Genomic DNA, 18,091 nt, shown 5'->3' with positions numbered 1-18,091 from the left:
AGCATGCACTCATATGGAAAAGATTGACTGTTAAACTCTAACAAAATCTGTAATCTACGCACAATGACATTTTATAATAGAAGCCTGCTCTAAGGCATTTTGTTTTTATTTTTAAAAACTCCTGAGGAACCACAGAGTTGGAGTTATCTGAACACAGATCAGGACGTCTCTTTGTGCTTTTGACAAAAGCTGATTTGTTCGGTGCTAGAAAAGGTTGGGAGGGGTGTGTCAGAGTTGTGGTGATTATGGCAAAGGTCACTAGCTCTGAAATCTTAATGTGGTAGAAGAGCTGGGTAACCTCAATTTGTGCCATCCTTATTATTGATCATCCATAATAATTGTTAAATGACCCAGGGCTCACTTCATTACAGTCAGACCTAGGTAAAAATAAAAATAAAAGCATGCTGCTGCCTTGGCTATGCATCTTGAAACAAAGCTTCACCCTGGCTCCAACAGTCGGCCCCTCAGATGGGTAGTAAGCACAGGCCTGTATAAATCATCCTCAGATAAACATGAATTTCCCAGAAAACATGAGTGAGTGATGAGCAGGATGACATGGTGTGCAGTGTTCCCGAGGGCTGGGTTAAGCCAGGTTTTGAATGTCCCCCACACTGGTGCTGCTGTTCCTGTCCCTGGGGGATTTCCGCAAAGCTCAGGAGGGGTGAGAAGCTGTGAGCAGATCTGCATCCTTGTATTACGCTCTGCTGCTTAGAGGACGAGCTTAAATTGAAAACTAATATCGTGAGCTGGAACAGTCAGAGAAACCAAGCTGCTTCTCATGGGTCTCCAGTGATGCCTTATGTTTGCAAAACAGCACTTCAGGCCCTGGCAAGTAAAGCTGGGTTTTGATGTGCCGTCAGAGCAGCAGCCCCTCAGACAGAGACCTCGTCCCATTGCGCTTGTTCGGCGCAGCCACCTCCATCCCCACGGCCTCCAGCTGCCCACCCAGCACTAGTGACCCTCAGCCCAGTGTCCTGCTCCCCTTCCCTCACCTGCACAAACCCAGCAGGGCCCTGCCAGCCCACCCCTTGCTCCAGGGGCCACCACCACCGCCCAGCCCGGCTCCCCCCAGCTCTCCCCTCACTGCCATGTCAGTGCCCAGCCCTGCCTGATGCCTGGCCCTGCACAAAGCGCCTCCATCCTGCACTGCAGCCCCTTGCCTCTCCTCCTCCTGGATTAACCACCGTGCTCTTCACCAACCTGATGGGAAGAGGGAGGCCATTCGTGAACACAGCATTTTGGAGTCTTCCTCTTCAAGGCAGGCCTGCCATGCCACTGCTCCTCTGGCCCAGCTGCAGATACTTGTCTGGCACCAAGAGGGAGGAAAGTGCTCCATGGTGAGCTACTGCCCTGCCCTCCTGGGGCACAGGCCTTGGTGACGCTTTTCCTCTAGCTCATTTCAGTCATCCTGAATGCCCTATGATGTGACAGCACAGCTTTTAATTAGAACCACGGGGCAAGAGCAGGAGCTTATTTCACTCCAGAGTAGGAGAGGTGGTAAGGATGAGAAGGGGTGGCTCTTTACTTGTTAATTTGCCAGTTTTCCTCCTACAGACATCCAGCTGGTGCCCCACAGCTTGTTACCTACAAGCCCCGTTCACTGCTGACAGCGACCTGGAAGCAGCAGCTCAGGACTCAGGCTTGCCCACACAGCCCGGCCTCCTCAGCCAAAATTTCAAATTTCTCACTTCACCAGGCTCTGGGAATAAAAGACAAATCTGTTCCTGTGTCACCTGCATTTCTGACAGAGAGCAAGAGGCCTGGGGCAAGGCAGCCCTGCAGAACAGCGACCGTGAGGCCAAAGGCTACTCAAAGAGCTCTGTAATGAATTGTTTCTTCACGCAAAATGGTGGCTGCACTGCAACACCCCACGGACAGATGCGGTCACATCTTGGTGCACGGTAGGAAGCTACACACATGTTATGTTAAGCACCATTGCCAGTTAATTTGGCCCAGAGCAGTGTTTATTTTTCTCTTTTCTCTCCATAAGAAGAAGATCTATAAAAAACAAAGGTTGATTAATTTTCACCTTCCCTGTTAAAGAAGCCCTGGACTATGTCTTGTCACGCTTGCTTCACAGCCACCTCACAAAAACACTTGGGGTAAAAACCCCAGTGTCAGTATGAGAGCAGCTTGCAGGACTGCATGAAGGGGGTCCCTGCTTCCACTACTCTGCCAAATGTGAAGGGCACCTGTATCCCTTGGGGAAGGGCAGAGGCCCCAGTCTGGATGTCAGGGAGGAGGCAGCAATACCAGACCCTCACTCTCCATTTCCTCACACAACACAGCTGTGAGGATCACTTTGGAAGCCTGCTGCGTTGTGCTCGCTGCCTCCCCCTGTGTTGCGTTCCCTCCGCATCCCCCTTCACAGCAGCAGCAAGCACGAGCAGTTTGTCTCCATGTTTATTGCCTGCACAGCACCCTGTGCCCCGCCAGAGCTATCTTTGCTCATTTAGTGGGATGCCAGATCTCATGTGGTTAGAGATCTATGCCAAACACCATCAATTCTGGTTAATTTTTTTCAAGCAGGGCTGCTTCATTTTTTCCATGCTGCTGTTTATGTTAGGGAGCAGCTCCCTGCAAATACCAGAAGAGCCACACTTTATCTCCTTTTACATGCATTCCTACAAGCCCTCCTTTGCCACAATAGCTGCCAAAATGTCACAGGAATTCAACTGGCCCTATGCCAACTAGCTCAGCCAAACCTTTTCTCCCTGTTCTACCTCCTTGCCCATCTGACCTACATCAGTCATTCTTCTGCCAGGCTGAAGCCTATGGGGCCAGGCTCAGATCAATGTTTCTTTCCACATTTTTGTAGCTCTTGTAACAACAAGAACAGAGCAGATCACGACCAGGGATCTCAGAGATATCAGAGAGATAGCAATTCACACAGCTCATGATCTGGCCCAACCTTGTAGCTTAAGAAATTCCTTTCAGCAGGTACTGGAGAACTTTTAAATCATTGCTTGTCATCAGTTACGTGTAGGACTATGGCAAACAGCCATTACTCGCATCAGCTTTGCCTTCTCTCCAGGTCAGGTCACAAGGAGCAGGGTCTTCAGACTTGAAATTGGCTTTCCAAAATGTGGTACATGGCCAAGCCCTGTCATTGCTTACATTTTGGAAGCCTACATGGATTCTTTGCTTGCTGTTCTGTTTCAAAGCTGATATGCACACACATACTCCATCTGAAGACAATAACTGTAATGAAGCGAAGCCTCACAAGGGGCCTAGCCCACTGCACTGTGCACTCCTTGATCCCAGAAAACCAAGAAGCACCATAACTGGTAGGTGACCTCCTGACATTCAGAGAACAGAATCTCAGCAAGTACCTTTTATAAGAAATTTGCAGGTGCCCCAGAGCATGAGGAGGTACCACCTCAAAATTGTTCTCTCTTCACTCCCACAGAGAAGGCTGCATTATTCTTCACAGGAGTCTTCTGCACCACAGAAATCACAGTTGTATACATTTCCTCATTATATCTGCTTAATTAGGCAGAGGCATTGGTAAACTTATCAAAACAGTATGCATAGTCTCACACTTTGATTGCAAACCCTTTCAAATCAGAAAGCCTCTCAAGCCCTGCCTACACTGCGGATGAAGCAAGATACAGAAATGCTGTTATCTGCTCTGAAACAGAACATAATTCTTTCCACTTTCCTTTTGACTGTGGATTTTCTACATTCCTCCGTTGCCCCTTCTGAGCGGTTTTGGGGTCAAACAGCTGCAAGCGAGCATTGGAGAAGTGCTCAGATCTCAGCCAGCCAGAGGGTGCAGCTCCCTCCTTCCCTCCCTCCCAGCCTGCACACTAGCCCCAGCCCAGTCTCCTTTGGCAGAGGAATACAGTGCTAAGGGAGCATTAATTACATACTGTGAAAATCAGCCAAACAACCTGGAATTATGCTCTGGTGCACTGATGTTGATTGCTACATCTGTACTCATCCCTCAGCACTGGGCCTCAGTTGCCTACTGCCAAGTTGTTAGAGGACTTCCCAACCTCCCATATAACTCCCAGGCAGGGTTGGCCAGGAGCCATTCCTAATAAAGAATCCGGATATGAGCACCTTTTGGAGGGTGGCACAGTTTAATACTAACACGCACACCCTCATGTGTCAGCAGGGCTCAGATGTATTTCATTTAGAGTAAGTTTGCAATGGAACTGCCATAACACACGATATGCAGAAGGACCACGTTTTATGTGGCTCTCATCAAATCCTGGCTTTTGCTACATTAAAGTGCTTCACTTTGCAGCCCTAGCTGGGCAATACCCTCCCTCCTTTTGTCAGTCCTTTGATGCCATATGCAGCCATGCAGTCCCACAGGGAGGAGGGAACTATTTTTGCCGCAGTAATGAAGATGATGACCAGAGCCACTGAGTGGCTGGAGTCATTGTGACAGCTCAGAACACCCTCCATTTAACTGGACTGAAGTTAAAACAGTTTTTGATTCCAATGCATCATCCTATTTATAACTCCATGTTTAAGGTTCAGAATACTCAGCTTTCAGATATTAGAGTGGAACTAAAAAAGGGAGGCAGGAAGGTCTGGAACCGGCAGATTTTTGATACAGATGAAATTATATCCTCACTGCATTAACTGCATACTAAAACAACCAGCACTGAAGTATTTAACTACTTGAGGTGGCATGAGATTAAAAAAAATTTCACCAAGGTGCTGCAGTTTCACACATCTCAGAATTACTGCCCCAGCCTCTCTTCAGATTCAGCATTTATGCATCATTCAGAACACTTTTATTTTTATTTTTAACCCCCACAACAACAAAAGACAGGAAGTTTAATGGATTGAAAGCTATCCTTGCAAGATGTCCTTATTATAAAGGACATCTCAAAACTTTAAGCAAAATGAAGACGACTCTTTTGGCAAGAAGGGACTTACTGCACACTCCAAACAGCAGTAAAAGGATTGTTAAGGGAAGGAAAAAAAAGGGGGGGGAGGGGGAGAAGTAAATTAGACTCACTTCAGGAGAGATTTGAATAGTTTATTTTGCCCAATCAGAGCCCTTCAGCATAATGACACATTCATATACACATATATGAACATTTTTTTCTGAAACATTAATGTATAATACATTTTAAATTTAAAATACCAGCTGCACAGGTATTTTTATTTACAAAAATATTCCATACTTAATTTTTTTTTTTACTTTGTTATGATGACATAGTTCAGTTCAAGTACATGTAAGTAAAATAACTCTATGCAATCTAACATAGTTGTTTGTAACAGTACAGTTTGCAGTTCATATGAAACTATATTTGTAGACAGATGGATTTGCAACCCTACCTAAAATGCATATTCCAGTAATCACCCTCAGAAGAGCTAGTGGGGCTCAGCAAGACTTAACTGAAAATAAGTTGCAATGAACAAAAAGAAAAAACACACATGTACACACTAAGTTATACATAAACAAGAACTGCTACACATCAAGCATGCTTACCCACAAGTGGGCAATGTTAGAAAAATTTACTGATTTCCCCCCCGGCCCATGGAGCTGGTACAATGAAACAGTAGCATAACTAGAAAGCAGCATGTTTTCCTAGTTCTAACCACTACAGATAGCAGAGCTCAGGTCTAAAATAACATATTACTGCTTATTTACAGTTCTTTTTTAAAAGGGAATATTTAAAACATGTTCCCACCCCACTCTCTTTGCATCACTGAATGGTAGTAGTAATCCACATACAACTCCTTACATGTTTTCAACTGAAACAGCTTAACTTCTAGTTATTATTTGCCTGTAATATGTAACTTAGGTACTAATAAAAACAAATGCAAGTGTCAAAGAAACCTACGGCTGTATGACAAACATTTTGAGGTGCTTACCACGAAAAAATAAAAGGAATGCCAATTGACAGCTTTCATTTGATTGTTCTATGTTTCCGTCTTGTTTCTTCTTTACCAACACCCACGTCTTTAAGCCTGAACTTTATAAAGAATAAAAGAACTCAGAAACGCAGTACGCTCATCTGGCTTGGAACAGTAATAAAATAGATGATAGACAGCACATTTTTATAACATACATGAGAGAGAGAAACTGGCCCAGCTTAAGTTAGCTTTTCAATGAAAACTGAAATTACACCAGTATACCTGATTCTCCTAAACTACGCATTTGTTGATTCACTTCCTCCCCTCAAACATCATTTGTTTTTGTCTACAAAGTGAAGATTTTGTGGTAGTAGCACAGCTATCAACATCTACCCAGAAAGAATCACGTTATACATGAAATTGGCCAGAATGAAGGAAGAAGTTCCACTGACAAGTTACCTTGCAACTTGTAGAGGGAGGCAAGTCCTTGCACTCCTTCCCCACCACATGCAGAACTTCAGCCACCATCAGTATCCACCAGTTATATGAAACCATGATGAGAAAAGGGAGGAGGGTACTTCTTCAGTCACAGGCTATAGGTTTTTCAACACACATTTGGTATACAAAAGAATTGATTTACATGTAAAGAGCTGATGTATAATGAAGACTTGTACATTAGTCAAAGAAAATCTGTATTGGACAAACCTCATTTCAATTTTTGGGAATTTTAAGAGTCCAAGGAATATAGCTGAAAATTCTTTCATGTGAATACTTAAAAAAATCATAGAAAGCAAGTCAGCCATTGACTGCAGCTATTGAGAAAACTTCTACGTTACATTAGTTTTTTGAATGCACTATCTTCCCTCTTCATACTTAGGGAATTTTTTTAAAGAATGTTCAAAATGGGAGGTAAAAGTATAATTATTTTCTGCAAAGCAAAATGGGCTGTTTGTTTTCATTGCTTAGTAATTGTATCATCTCGATATGAGATATGAATGTATTCATAAGCTTAAAACAACTTCTTCTATGGATAATATACATACTTTAAGTACTTTGACTTAAAAATTGAACATAAGTCTTTAAAATTAAAGGTAGAAGTGTACATATAAAAATTATTTAAAATTAAAAGTATATTCTTAAGCAGTATGTATAAATATAACAGTTTGTTGTATTATCTAGTAACAAATCTGAAAGTGTTGCAGAAATTTATAAACTGAATGCTGACACAGGATAAGTGCCTTTCATTAGATTCTACATTGTATATACTTGTATATACATATTTTGCTAAGAAAACACACATTCTGAATTATAGTCACATAATTAGCAAATGTGCCCCAAAGTAACCTGCTCTAAACTCTTCACTGAATGTGTGTGCTTATATACAAATAATGAACCTAAACTGCACAAATGTCCAAACAAAATTAAGGAATAAAGTATCATGACTGAATTAAAGTGCAGGAAAAATTCAAGTTTAAAAGTTCAGGTAGGATCAGTGCTATTAATTAAGGAAAAAAAAAAGAAAAGAAGAAAAAAACAAAAAGGAAAAAAGGAAGTGAACTTGCTTCCAAAAGTCCTCCTTTGGATGTAGCTTTCTAACATCTCCTGCCGTGTAAGTACCACCTCAGGCAAAAATCTTTGTATAAAGACAGACAAAAAACACAGCTATATATTACTATATTTTATAACTTTTTTTTTTTTTGCCAAAGAACAAATCACTGGAGATGCCTGTGGTGTAACACTTTCAGACTTATTTGGAATACACGCATATTTACACATATCAACATTCAGAAGTTACAATTTGGCAGGACTAAGGTGAAGAAAAGCTTCTTCAGTTTACAGTTCCTAATGAGACACACTACATATAAACAGATAGGTAGCAGCAGTTTCTTACACTTCCATCAAAAAAAATAAAAAAGTAATGCTCAATTGTATAATTTTCCAGACACTCTAAAAAAGTTTCACACAACTAAAATGCTAGCAAAAAAAAAAACAAAAACACAGGGGTGTTTTCCCCCAAGGATTTCAACGTAGTTTGCTGTACAAAAGGTGCACCACAAATAGCAGAAGATACATGTATATGATCAACTTCCTTCCACAGAGAAGGAATAAGGAACATCTTACACTGAGATTGTACATAGCCCCTGTTATTGACCAAGAACCATTTTTCATATTCATCTTCTGAGCAACTATTTCATTAGTTTTCAAATCTAGAAACATGCTCTGAACATGTGCAACAAAAGATTCAACTATGATACATTCTATAATACCAAATAAACCACTGCTCTCCTTGTACTGGCACATTGTCTCTCGTTGCCTCATTTTTTGCTTGCTGGTGGTCATCAAATGTTTCCCAATGGGAAAAAGTTTAATATGCTTTTCTTTCAAGCCAAGGTCATCTTCCATTGAACTGATACCACAATTTGCTGAAGAGTATTTTTGCCATCCTCTCTCCCAGAGACTAACCAGACTAATTTTCCAGGATGATTCTGTTGTTCTGAAACACAGTTCATCTTCAACAAGTTAAATAATAATCAGTCATCTCCATTTATGAACGTGAGAAAAGTATGGGCACGAATGTCAGGTAGGGTGTTATATTTTTGTAAATGGTATGACCAGAGTTTATCTAGTTCTCTTCTACCTGGACTTTAAACAAAATGGTATTGATTTAAATATGCATTAGTTGGACACTAAAAAAAAAAATAGATTAACAGGCAGAGACAAAATGTGTGGCAAGCTGAGTTAACGTTGCCTCAATAGATATGGTACAGAGACATCAAGAAAACAGTGCCACATGTTCAAATTGTGATGTTCATATAGCTGACACGGTATGGTATGCCTTCATACTGGCAACAAAAAATTACTTGTCTTTAAATGTAACTATAGATAAAATCAGAAAACTTATCGATTTGTGCTACAAATCTCAAGCACATTTACTGGGATGAGTGACTAATTAAAAAAAAGAATTAAGAACCATCATTAACTTTACTATTTGGCATCTTTTTATATGTATTTTAAGGTTCACATATCTATGTACCTGCAACATCACTTCACAATACAGATATAACCCAGGTTTTGCTTCAGAACATTTGGAAAGCGTGTGAAAAACACACACAGAATGCAGTGCTTGGACAAGCAGACCCAAATAATTAATTTCTGACAATATTGAAAGACATCACCTATCAGCTTCTAAGTATTCCCTTTTACAAAACAAAACCAGACAGTAACTATTCCTGCCTTTTTGAGGAAAACAAAGGCCAAATTCATTTTTGAAATGCAAACATTTATTTTAAAAGACCCCTGGTCATCCCCACTATTACAGCTTTAGCGCAGCAGCCATTAACAAGTAAGCTCAGCTAAATTATTTACCTTACCCAACTTGAATATCATTTCACTGAGTTTTAGTGGACATTTAACATTGCCCACAATATTGAAAACACTGCTTTACAGATTAAATCTGAACTTTAGGCAAGCTGCCTTTAACACTTTGTGGGGCTGAGATAGGTACTTGTAAAATAGCTCTACTAGCAGGGTTTAGAAATTTGCTAAATATCCTGACAATTATTAAATATCAGATGCTTGCCATTATTCATGCATCAGCACCTCCATGGAGTGTAAAACTGTTTGAAAACCTGAGTACGAGATTATCCGATTTCAGAGTAAATGACTAGAGGGGCATCTAGAACGTAAGTTTTAAGCGAAACTATCTCAGCTATTTTAATTAGTGGCTGTAAAGATACATTCTGTTAAACTTTTATAAAAATTCACAGCATGAATGGAACCCACAGCCAGTTCTAAACGTTATACAAACTGAACCAATAATTGTTTTTGGCAAAAAGTAATATTTAACTAAACAGAAGTTGAAGTATTCTTACCACAATGAAGATGTTACCACATTTCACATTGCACATCCATAACACAAATGAAAACTCCCAGCATGACACATTCCAGTCATATTATTCACTTGACTTCTTTTAATGCAAAAATTGTGTATTCTCTTGTTTTGCACTTCACAGAATATGATGTGAATACAAGAATACTAGATCGGGGTCCAAGGAAAGACTATGCACAGGTCAACTATGTATACAATTTTCAACATGAAATTTTCCAAGCTTCCAGATTTTCTGATGAAAGAAATGACAGCAAGCTTCCACTCTTCTTCAACAATAATGGTAAATATAGAGAGTCCTAGAGAGGATAAGTGTAAGTCAGCTACTGTCCAGCAAGACAAACAACTTTATTCCAGCTCTCGGACCCCTGATTTATTGCCTCTCCTCACAGGAGGGTATAACACTGGCAGCAAGTACAACAGCACAAAAACTTTTGGCATATGAAATATTAACACAGGATTGACCCTGCATTGCCCCTGCCCATCACACTACTTCCTTTATCCCTTTTCCACATATTCCAGTTACCTGCTCTGTTCTCCAACTCTCAGCTAACCAACAGCTAAGAAACACTCAAGGTTTCTTTCTTTTTACGTTTCTCTTAAATATAAAGCTCCTCAGTTAAAGCCACGACTGAGGTAAAACAGTGTGTGATTTGTGCTAGGAAACAACAGTATCCAATGCTGAATACTTCTTTAAATTTCAATGTTCCTGCCAAAATTAATGAAAAACAAGATTTTCATCAGGACAAAATTAAACAGGTGTAATTGATGAGCATCATCAGAATTGGTACCACTTCTTGTCTTTGTACTTCAACATCATCTAAAAAACAAAGAAACAATTTTTAATTAATGTTTCTATAATGTACTACAGAGTGCTATAACACAAACAACGCATCATAGCTGAACAGTGAGGGTTTGGCATGATGAATTTTCTAATGGTGACATAATTGCTGATTTTCTGGTCTCTGATAGAAGATGACAATTTCGGAGAATGGGAAGGTTGCACAGAAGATTGGGGGATGAAAGGAGATCTGCAGGACACTCAAGAGAACAGCTATCCTTCGTAGTGACTGAGGAAAAAATGAACTTGGAGTCACAGACTGTTGGATCTTTCTTAAGAATCACAGGAATCTCACACAGAGCATTAATTATCTAATTCAGTGACAAATTCTTTAAGTAATGGGAAATGAACAGGCCTTTTGGAAATCTACATACCACTCAGACAGATGGCACACTCCAGACCAATGTGCCAAAAAACAAAAGGTGCTTACCTTAATATTTAACTATTAGGAGTAATGATTGCAAGATAGAAATGAAGTACTTTATAAATGACATTGCATTCCCTTTAGACCTCTCTAATATGCCTTTAAAGTAGAAGTCAGTTTCTTGCAAAGATTACACGTATTCAATAGACAATCAATTTAATGCTCTCAGTTTAACATGTAATGAACTCACCTCATGAGCATGTTTAGAGAAAGAATCGGCACTGTAAAGCATAGCTGCAGTTTTTTCTTCCAGTTCTCCTAGTTTCTGTCCTCGTTCATCTAGTGCCAGCCGGGCTCGTGCTAGTTCACCAACTACACCAGATGCTGCTCCTTTGACACCTTCAATACCCCCAGGCCCTGGAATATGCTGGGCAAGACTTCTTGATGCCTTTCCAGATGCTGATTCTCCAACTGGAGGCATTTGCAAAGCAGCAAAAAAAGAACAGTAGGGTTTTTTTATCATTATGACATAAATATCAATATAACTGCTTTATGAAGAGGTGTTTTTTTTTTTTTTTTTCCATGGACAGCAAACACTTAATCATAAGCATGCCTATGAGCAATACTCACTACTCTGTTACTATTTAATCAAATTGAGATTTTGAAAACATATTTCAGAGTTTCCAGGCATTTTATAAAATTTTAACCTCGTCACAGTTCAAGCATGAAATTAAAACTCACAACAGTGTTGACATCATCATCATTAACAGAATTATGCGGTTTTTAACAATACAGCTTGCTTCACAAGGAGGGTGTTGGAAATTCAGCAAAGCAGGAGAACTTCAGTAATAGGAGCTGCGGTCAATACTGGAAGTGCTTTGCTGTTATAACCTACCAGCGTAAGTTTCCTACAGTGGAAATTTAGTTTTAGATTCAGACACCTAAAGACTAGGTATCAGTGATCCCATTAGTGTAAGCAAACACGTTTAAAAGAAAAGTAACATACATCTTGGAAAGACAGAGCAGCTGTATGAACAAATCAGTTCATCCTAAAATAAACACCCACAAGTGGTGAGCTGAACAGCTCTGCTCCGGTGACCATACTGACTAGATCTCCTTTGCTCATACTGGGACATAAGCCACCTAGTTCAGTTTAGAAACTTAGACACTGATATCTCTCTCAAACTGACTTGTATACTCTACAAATATCGAAAGAAAGGACAAGAAAAGGCCTTTTTGGGTATTAAAGTCAAACCAAACAATCTTTTTATTTTTGTCTTTTAAAAATGAAATTATGGTTAACATTTTTCCCCCCACCTCTAACAAAGAATATTATTATTGTTAAATAAAAAAATGCTGCAGTATTTCAGGATTTTCTGATCTGATTTTATGGTTCTAGGAAGAATGATTTTCATTTCAACCAATACTACATACACTTTGATTCTTGAGGAACATACAGAAAACCATTTCACTTATTGCAGACAGATTCTGCAGTGATCCTCATGTTAAGTATTACTATTCTGAAGATGTTTTCAGATGTCTTAGTTGTCATTGAACTCACTATCAGGCTACAATTCATTTGGATTTTTTCCCTATTCAGCATTTTTATTCTGACAATTTGAGCCAAAAAGGCATTTTCTATTGAAAACCACAAAGCCAGAGATAGTTATAAAAACCACTTGAGATCTCCTTAAAAATAGGTCAGAGGAGTCAGTGCAAAATTGTGGAAACTTCAAATGATGTAAAATGATACCTTCTAAAGTTATAAGTATGCTTTTCTGTTGTCATGAACTGGTAGTTTTCCCATGTTCCAGTCATGCTAATTAAATGTGTAATTTCTATGTGCGAGTTTCTCTAATAGAATACTTGATCAACCTTTCAAATTATTATGTGTACATAACTACAAATGACATTTTTAAATTGGAAAACACCTCTCAATATTTTTTATTTATAAATACACACGCATGTTCAAAATATACAGGCAAAGGAGTAAGCATTAATTTTTACTGGATAGATCAAAAGAACTTATAATAGAAAAGTTTGTCAGGGAGCCCTGTCTGATTTAACAGCAACATTTCACACTGAAAAGCAAACAGTTCTACTTACCAATAAACTTGCATAAAATGATGTTTCAACTAGCAAATCTATGACTAAGTAGATTTTATTTCCTTTAAATATATTAAAATGCTGCATACAACCACAATAAAAGAGTAATAAATATGTAATCAAGAAGTAATGACAAAATGCAATAAAATTTTGGCCAAATGTGAACTTAATTCAGTCCTCTATTCATAGGACAATCAAGTATAATACAGTGGTGTCCCCTCTCTCATTTCTGAGGCACAAGCCAAATGAAGAAAAAAATCTAGTAGGTGAATTGAAGTAGAATAGTTTCAGTTTTCTTACTGTTCAAACGTAGTGCTCTCCAGAACCAGTCTCTTTCAGTTTACCAGCATTAAGAGAATTATGGACAGTGCTATAGACTTAAAATGAATAAATATGAGATCAGTTGTCCCTTTTGCTGTCTTATCATCCAATCTTGAATAAATAAGGTAAAGCAGTCTGTGAGAAAACAGTAACATTTTCTGATCTTGTTGGTAAGGTGTGCAACATGTAAAGCTATGAAAATTTATTTCTTGTCGTTCCCTTTCTCAGTTTCCTCTTTGCAAATGTAGTGTCCTATTAACACAGTCAAAACATTTCTCAAGGATCACTGGCTTCCTTGGGTGGAAATAACAGAAAAATAAAGAATATTAAAAACTTACACAGTTCTTCTCTGTCAAGTGACTGTGCCCCACCTCCGAACAGGCCTTTAAAGAAACCCCTATTTGGTGCTTCTGGTGTTTCTACAGGAGTGAAGAGCTCACCCAACATTTCCTTTTCAATAAAGAGATACAACAAGGCATACATCATTTCACACGCAAATTAATGAAATATTCTGTCACTTCAGACATTGATTTCATGGATCTGAATTTCAAAACAAATGTGTTTTAATAGACATCTGCCTTTGCAGTAGGTAGTCACTGCTACTTAGGAAATAAAAAATAAAAACATATTAGGAAATCTGTCCAGACCATCTGTTCAGATAGTTGCAAGCTTATAGCTCAAGAATATTTGCAAAGAAATGTATTTGAGTAAAGCTGTATTTTCTTCTCAACTTGGGCAATACTTCTGATCTTGTTCTGTTGAAACTGTATCTACAAATGCTCATATCCACAGGTTGCAAAACAGAACTTGCATAATGTATTTCTGCTATATCTGTATTCTAAACAACTTCGAAGCTGAAGCATTGTAGTGAATCTGTTGAAATTGTTAATACCGCTGCAACATAATAATTTCCTTCAAGTATCTTAAGTTAGCAATCTCCACTTAAGTCTGCACGCACCTCCACCAGCATCATTTGACCAAGAGTTGTGCATATGTTAAACATGGACGAAACTGTTTCATACAAGAGTATGGATGAAACAGTGCAATGTAAGAGTGGGGGAAATTCATCCTGAATTTGACTCTACAATGAGAAAAATCAGAGCATGATAGCTGAAGCACAGCTTTATGAGAAATTTAATTACTGTAAGCACTGTGAATTTAAAATAGAGACTCGGAGGATAGCCATGTTAGAAGACAGTAAATTTGGTTTTATTAATTACCTGGAGATTTTCACATGTTTCTTGACTGTAGGTGAGCCTCTGTATTTCAGTCGGTGAGACAAGATAGAGTGCTTGTCCATTATTGGTGAAGCAGAATGTCCTGGCTATTCGCATATTGGTGAGTGGCAGGTAATACACATCCAACAGTGGCCTTAAACTTGGCAAACTTAAAGAATAAAAAAAAGCAAATGTAGCAGGATTATCTATTATTGATCAAATGGCTCATTTTTAAAGCACATTATTTTCCTCCTCACTATCTGAATAAGTACAGCATATACAGGATATCATTTAATGCAGTGAAGAACAATTTCAAAACAGAACTATGCAATCTTCCAGTTAGCACCTCAAAAAGAGAAACAGACATCTGCAACAGCTGCATTTGAAAGAATCATTTAAATGATACTCTGAGTATATAAGTCAAAGGTACACTTAAAGTACTATTCAGTAATTACTAATGAAATATTTTAATACCTGCTTATTTTTTTTTCTTTCATATACAATTAAATACCCTGCCTCTTCTTTCAGATGAAGATTTTCTCGAATAAAACCACAGGTCTGAAAGAATTGTTCACTTAACGCAGGAAAATATGCAGGGGGAGTGCTTTCAAAGAATAACAGAATTCAGTAATCTCAAACAATAATTTTGTGAATTTATGCCTGCCTTTTTTTCCCTGACTGTATATTTAAAAGGAAATCCTCTTAAATCAAAGTTTTGCTTAGCTTATATTTTCTGTTTCTGCATATGGAACTGCAGTACTTACTGTATCAGGCTACTGAAGAACAGATGCAATGCATTCATGCTGTAATAATGCTCAAGCTACCAAACATTCCTCTCCCTCAAAGAAACACTAAATGCACGGATGCCTTATGTCTTAATAAATATAACCCAAAATGAACCCCTACCTCAAAAATATTACTTGTGAAATTTCTGTACAAACAGAATTTACACAAAATGTTAACTAAAAATCCATCAACCACATATTAAGCAGCTTCTGCTGCAGATAATATCTGCGTAAGATTACTAGTTCTAAAGACTTAAGAAAGCAGGACAAAGTGAAGCTGAAACTAATGATAAAGAAAAAATATAGTGATAGCAACAAGTGTCGTTCCCCTCCCCTCCCCCCCCCGCCTTTAGCATGATACTGAAATTTCTAAGTGTTAACCTTGCATTTTACAGACTATGCGTTGTCCAATAGCAGGAAACTGACAAACAAAAGGAAGGAGAGTAGATACCTGTAGAACTTTCCTCCATAGTCATATTAAGAATTAAAAAGAAATATTTTCTTTTAAGCACATCATCCAGCAATGACACATCTACCCTGCTTGTATGTAAAATAGGAATATTCCTAGATTGAGTTAGTAAGAGGGAACTGCTTTGCCTCAGACTGCTGGAAGCATCAAATAATCCTTACAGCTTTGAGAGAAATCACGACAATATTAGGTCACATAGGACAAGCATGACGTTAATGACAGCATTTTCAGAGTATTAAACAAACCTGTAGCAGAATGGTCTTATCTAAATTTATATCTGTAGATAGGCATTGGGCATCTTGGGCATGACGATACTCTGACAACTTTACGCAAATGGCAGCAATTTCATGCTTATGAAGTTTCCTCTTTGATAGGTCCGACTCCCTTGGCAAACAAGTGTAGCTACCACCAGAAATAACTATTCCTGAAATAAATTCATGTTGTTCTAAATAAACTCATGACAAAAAGTCATGTCAGGGCAAGGTTGTCATAGGAGCTGATCCCTGGGAGTTCAACTTATCTACACATCATAACAATTCAGTATCTATAATTTAGCACCTACTTCTCAATGCAAAGTTCACTAGAAAATAAAGTTGATCCTGAAAAAAACAGGATTTGTTTGAATATATGGAATGTGAACATTACCAAATTCAGCTGCAATTACGGAAAAAACAGTACTTGCCCTGCAGACAAGCAAGGTGAACAGCATTTTCTAGAGATGTTTAGAATGTATACTGGGGTATAGATCAACAGAGTTACCAACAGACTTAAAAATCAAGACAAACTTTTTAAATTATGATATGAAACAGCTTTAGTTTTATTCCTAGCAGCTCCCTGAAGAAGTGAACATCTTTTTATAGAACTTCCCAAGCTTAGTGCTTGATATTTGCAACTTCTAAAATGATCTTTTAGGAATTTTACTGACAGAATTTTGAGTGCCATATTCCACATTCATCTTACCATTAGCCACGAATAAAATGTAGGTGCAAGGATATAGGTATATACAGTCTTTTTCCCCCCTACCCCTACTCAGAATAAAACAGCATTTGCAAATATTCAAGAGAAAAGACAGGTAAAGGTTACAAACGTGACATAAGTACCTTCAAACATTACTTTTACACGTTTAAATTAATAACTTAAACCTCTTAATTTAGATTATTTTTCTATACTACAACTGTCATCAATTTCACCTTTATAGCCTGAGTTTAAGGCCTTTGAGACATGAGCAAGCTACACAACAAAATAGTAAGCTCAAGACATGACTGAGAAGCAAACAGAACTGTAACAACTGCACCAAAAATATGCAGAGCTATGATTAGCTAAAGGTCTAACTTAGAGCAGTTTCCCCCATCCAGGAGTAAGCTCACATTTGAGACAATCTTCATGAGTTCAAGGACTTACAATTATTTGTTGAATTAGTGTAACTTGAGTTAGTGATAAATAATAGGAATATATAATCAAAGGTATCCTGGCCCAGATGTTAGAGGTTCATCAACGCTGAAGTGAATGTACATTTATTTTATTGATATTCTTCTGAAAAAATAAACTATTGAGTTTTATCTAACTTAAGACTCATTTTTTATTTATATATATGTATGTATATCTTTCTATCAAGCAAGTCTTACCTAAAAGTCATAATATGTCCATTGGCACAGAAACATGCAAGGCAGATACTGTTACTCAATGACACTATATCTCCACGAAGAACAAAAGAAGTCTCTGTTATGTTTTGCTTATAAATACAGTTCTGGGATGGCAGTGAGATAACTTTTGCTTGCTTTTCAGAACATATCACTGCATATTGGTTTTCACTGATTTCCTGAGAGGAAGAGGGGGACACTGAAACAGGTCGTCGCTTTTTCAATTTATCTTTTTCATCTTTATCTTCAGGAACATTGTGTTCTCTCCAGGGTTCATGTGCTGGTGAGACTAAAGATCCTGTGGTATCCAGAAAAGCCATTCTCAAAATTGCCCCTTTTAGCCTCAGGATGGTTCCTAAGAAATAGAAGTTGAGAAGATTTCTAAAACAGTTCTAAGTTGAATTTTAAATACAAAATATTCCTTTATGAAGTTAGCAGAATGAAAGCTAAACAAGAACTTAGACTTGCCTAAAGAAAACAGAAGTAAAACCTTTGGGCATTAATCTGAAAACCAATGAAGCACATGCAAGTTCACATACCTATTCAATAAAATGTTAAACCAGTTTTCAAAATTTAAGTGTCTGAATATACTCCATTAACATCAATGGTAATGTATTTATTTATTAAAAGAATGGAGCT

General features: G+C 38.2%; 1 protein-coding gene across 12 annotated transcripts in view; it reads right to left on the bottom strand.

The window, feature by feature from the left end:
• Positions 1-4,978: 4,978 nt before the first annotated feature.
• The window catches only part of STXBP5 (syntaxin binding protein 5), a 114,403-nt gene continuing 101,290 nt past the window's right edge, over positions 4,979-18,091 (bottom strand). For all 12 annotated transcript variants that reach the window (XM_080588492.1, XM_080588503.1, XM_080588496.1 and 9 more), the window contains 5 exons: positions 17,438-17,807; positions 14,562-14,727; positions 13,680-13,791; positions 11,165-11,385; positions 4,979-10,529 (listed from right to left, as the gene is read on the bottom strand). In XM_080588492.1, coding sequence (XP_080444618.1) covers positions 10,488-10,529; positions 11,165-11,385; positions 13,680-13,791; positions 14,562-14,727; positions 17,438-17,807 — 911 coding nt within the window. In that variant the 3' untranslated portion in view covers positions 4,979-10,487. The remainder of the gene's footprint in view (positions 10,530-11,164; positions 11,386-13,679; positions 13,792-14,561; positions 14,728-17,437; positions 17,808-18,091) is intronic.

The sequence above is a fragment of the Anser brachyrhynchus genome (assembly GCF_964034855.1).
Source record: "Anser brachyrhynchus genome assembly, chromosome: 3".
NCBI lineage: Eukaryota > Metazoa > Chordata > Aves > Anseriformes > Anatidae > Anser > Anser brachyrhynchus.
The sequence above is the reverse complement of the archived record's forward strand: the minus strand, read 5'-3'. Positions and strand labels throughout refer to the sequence as shown.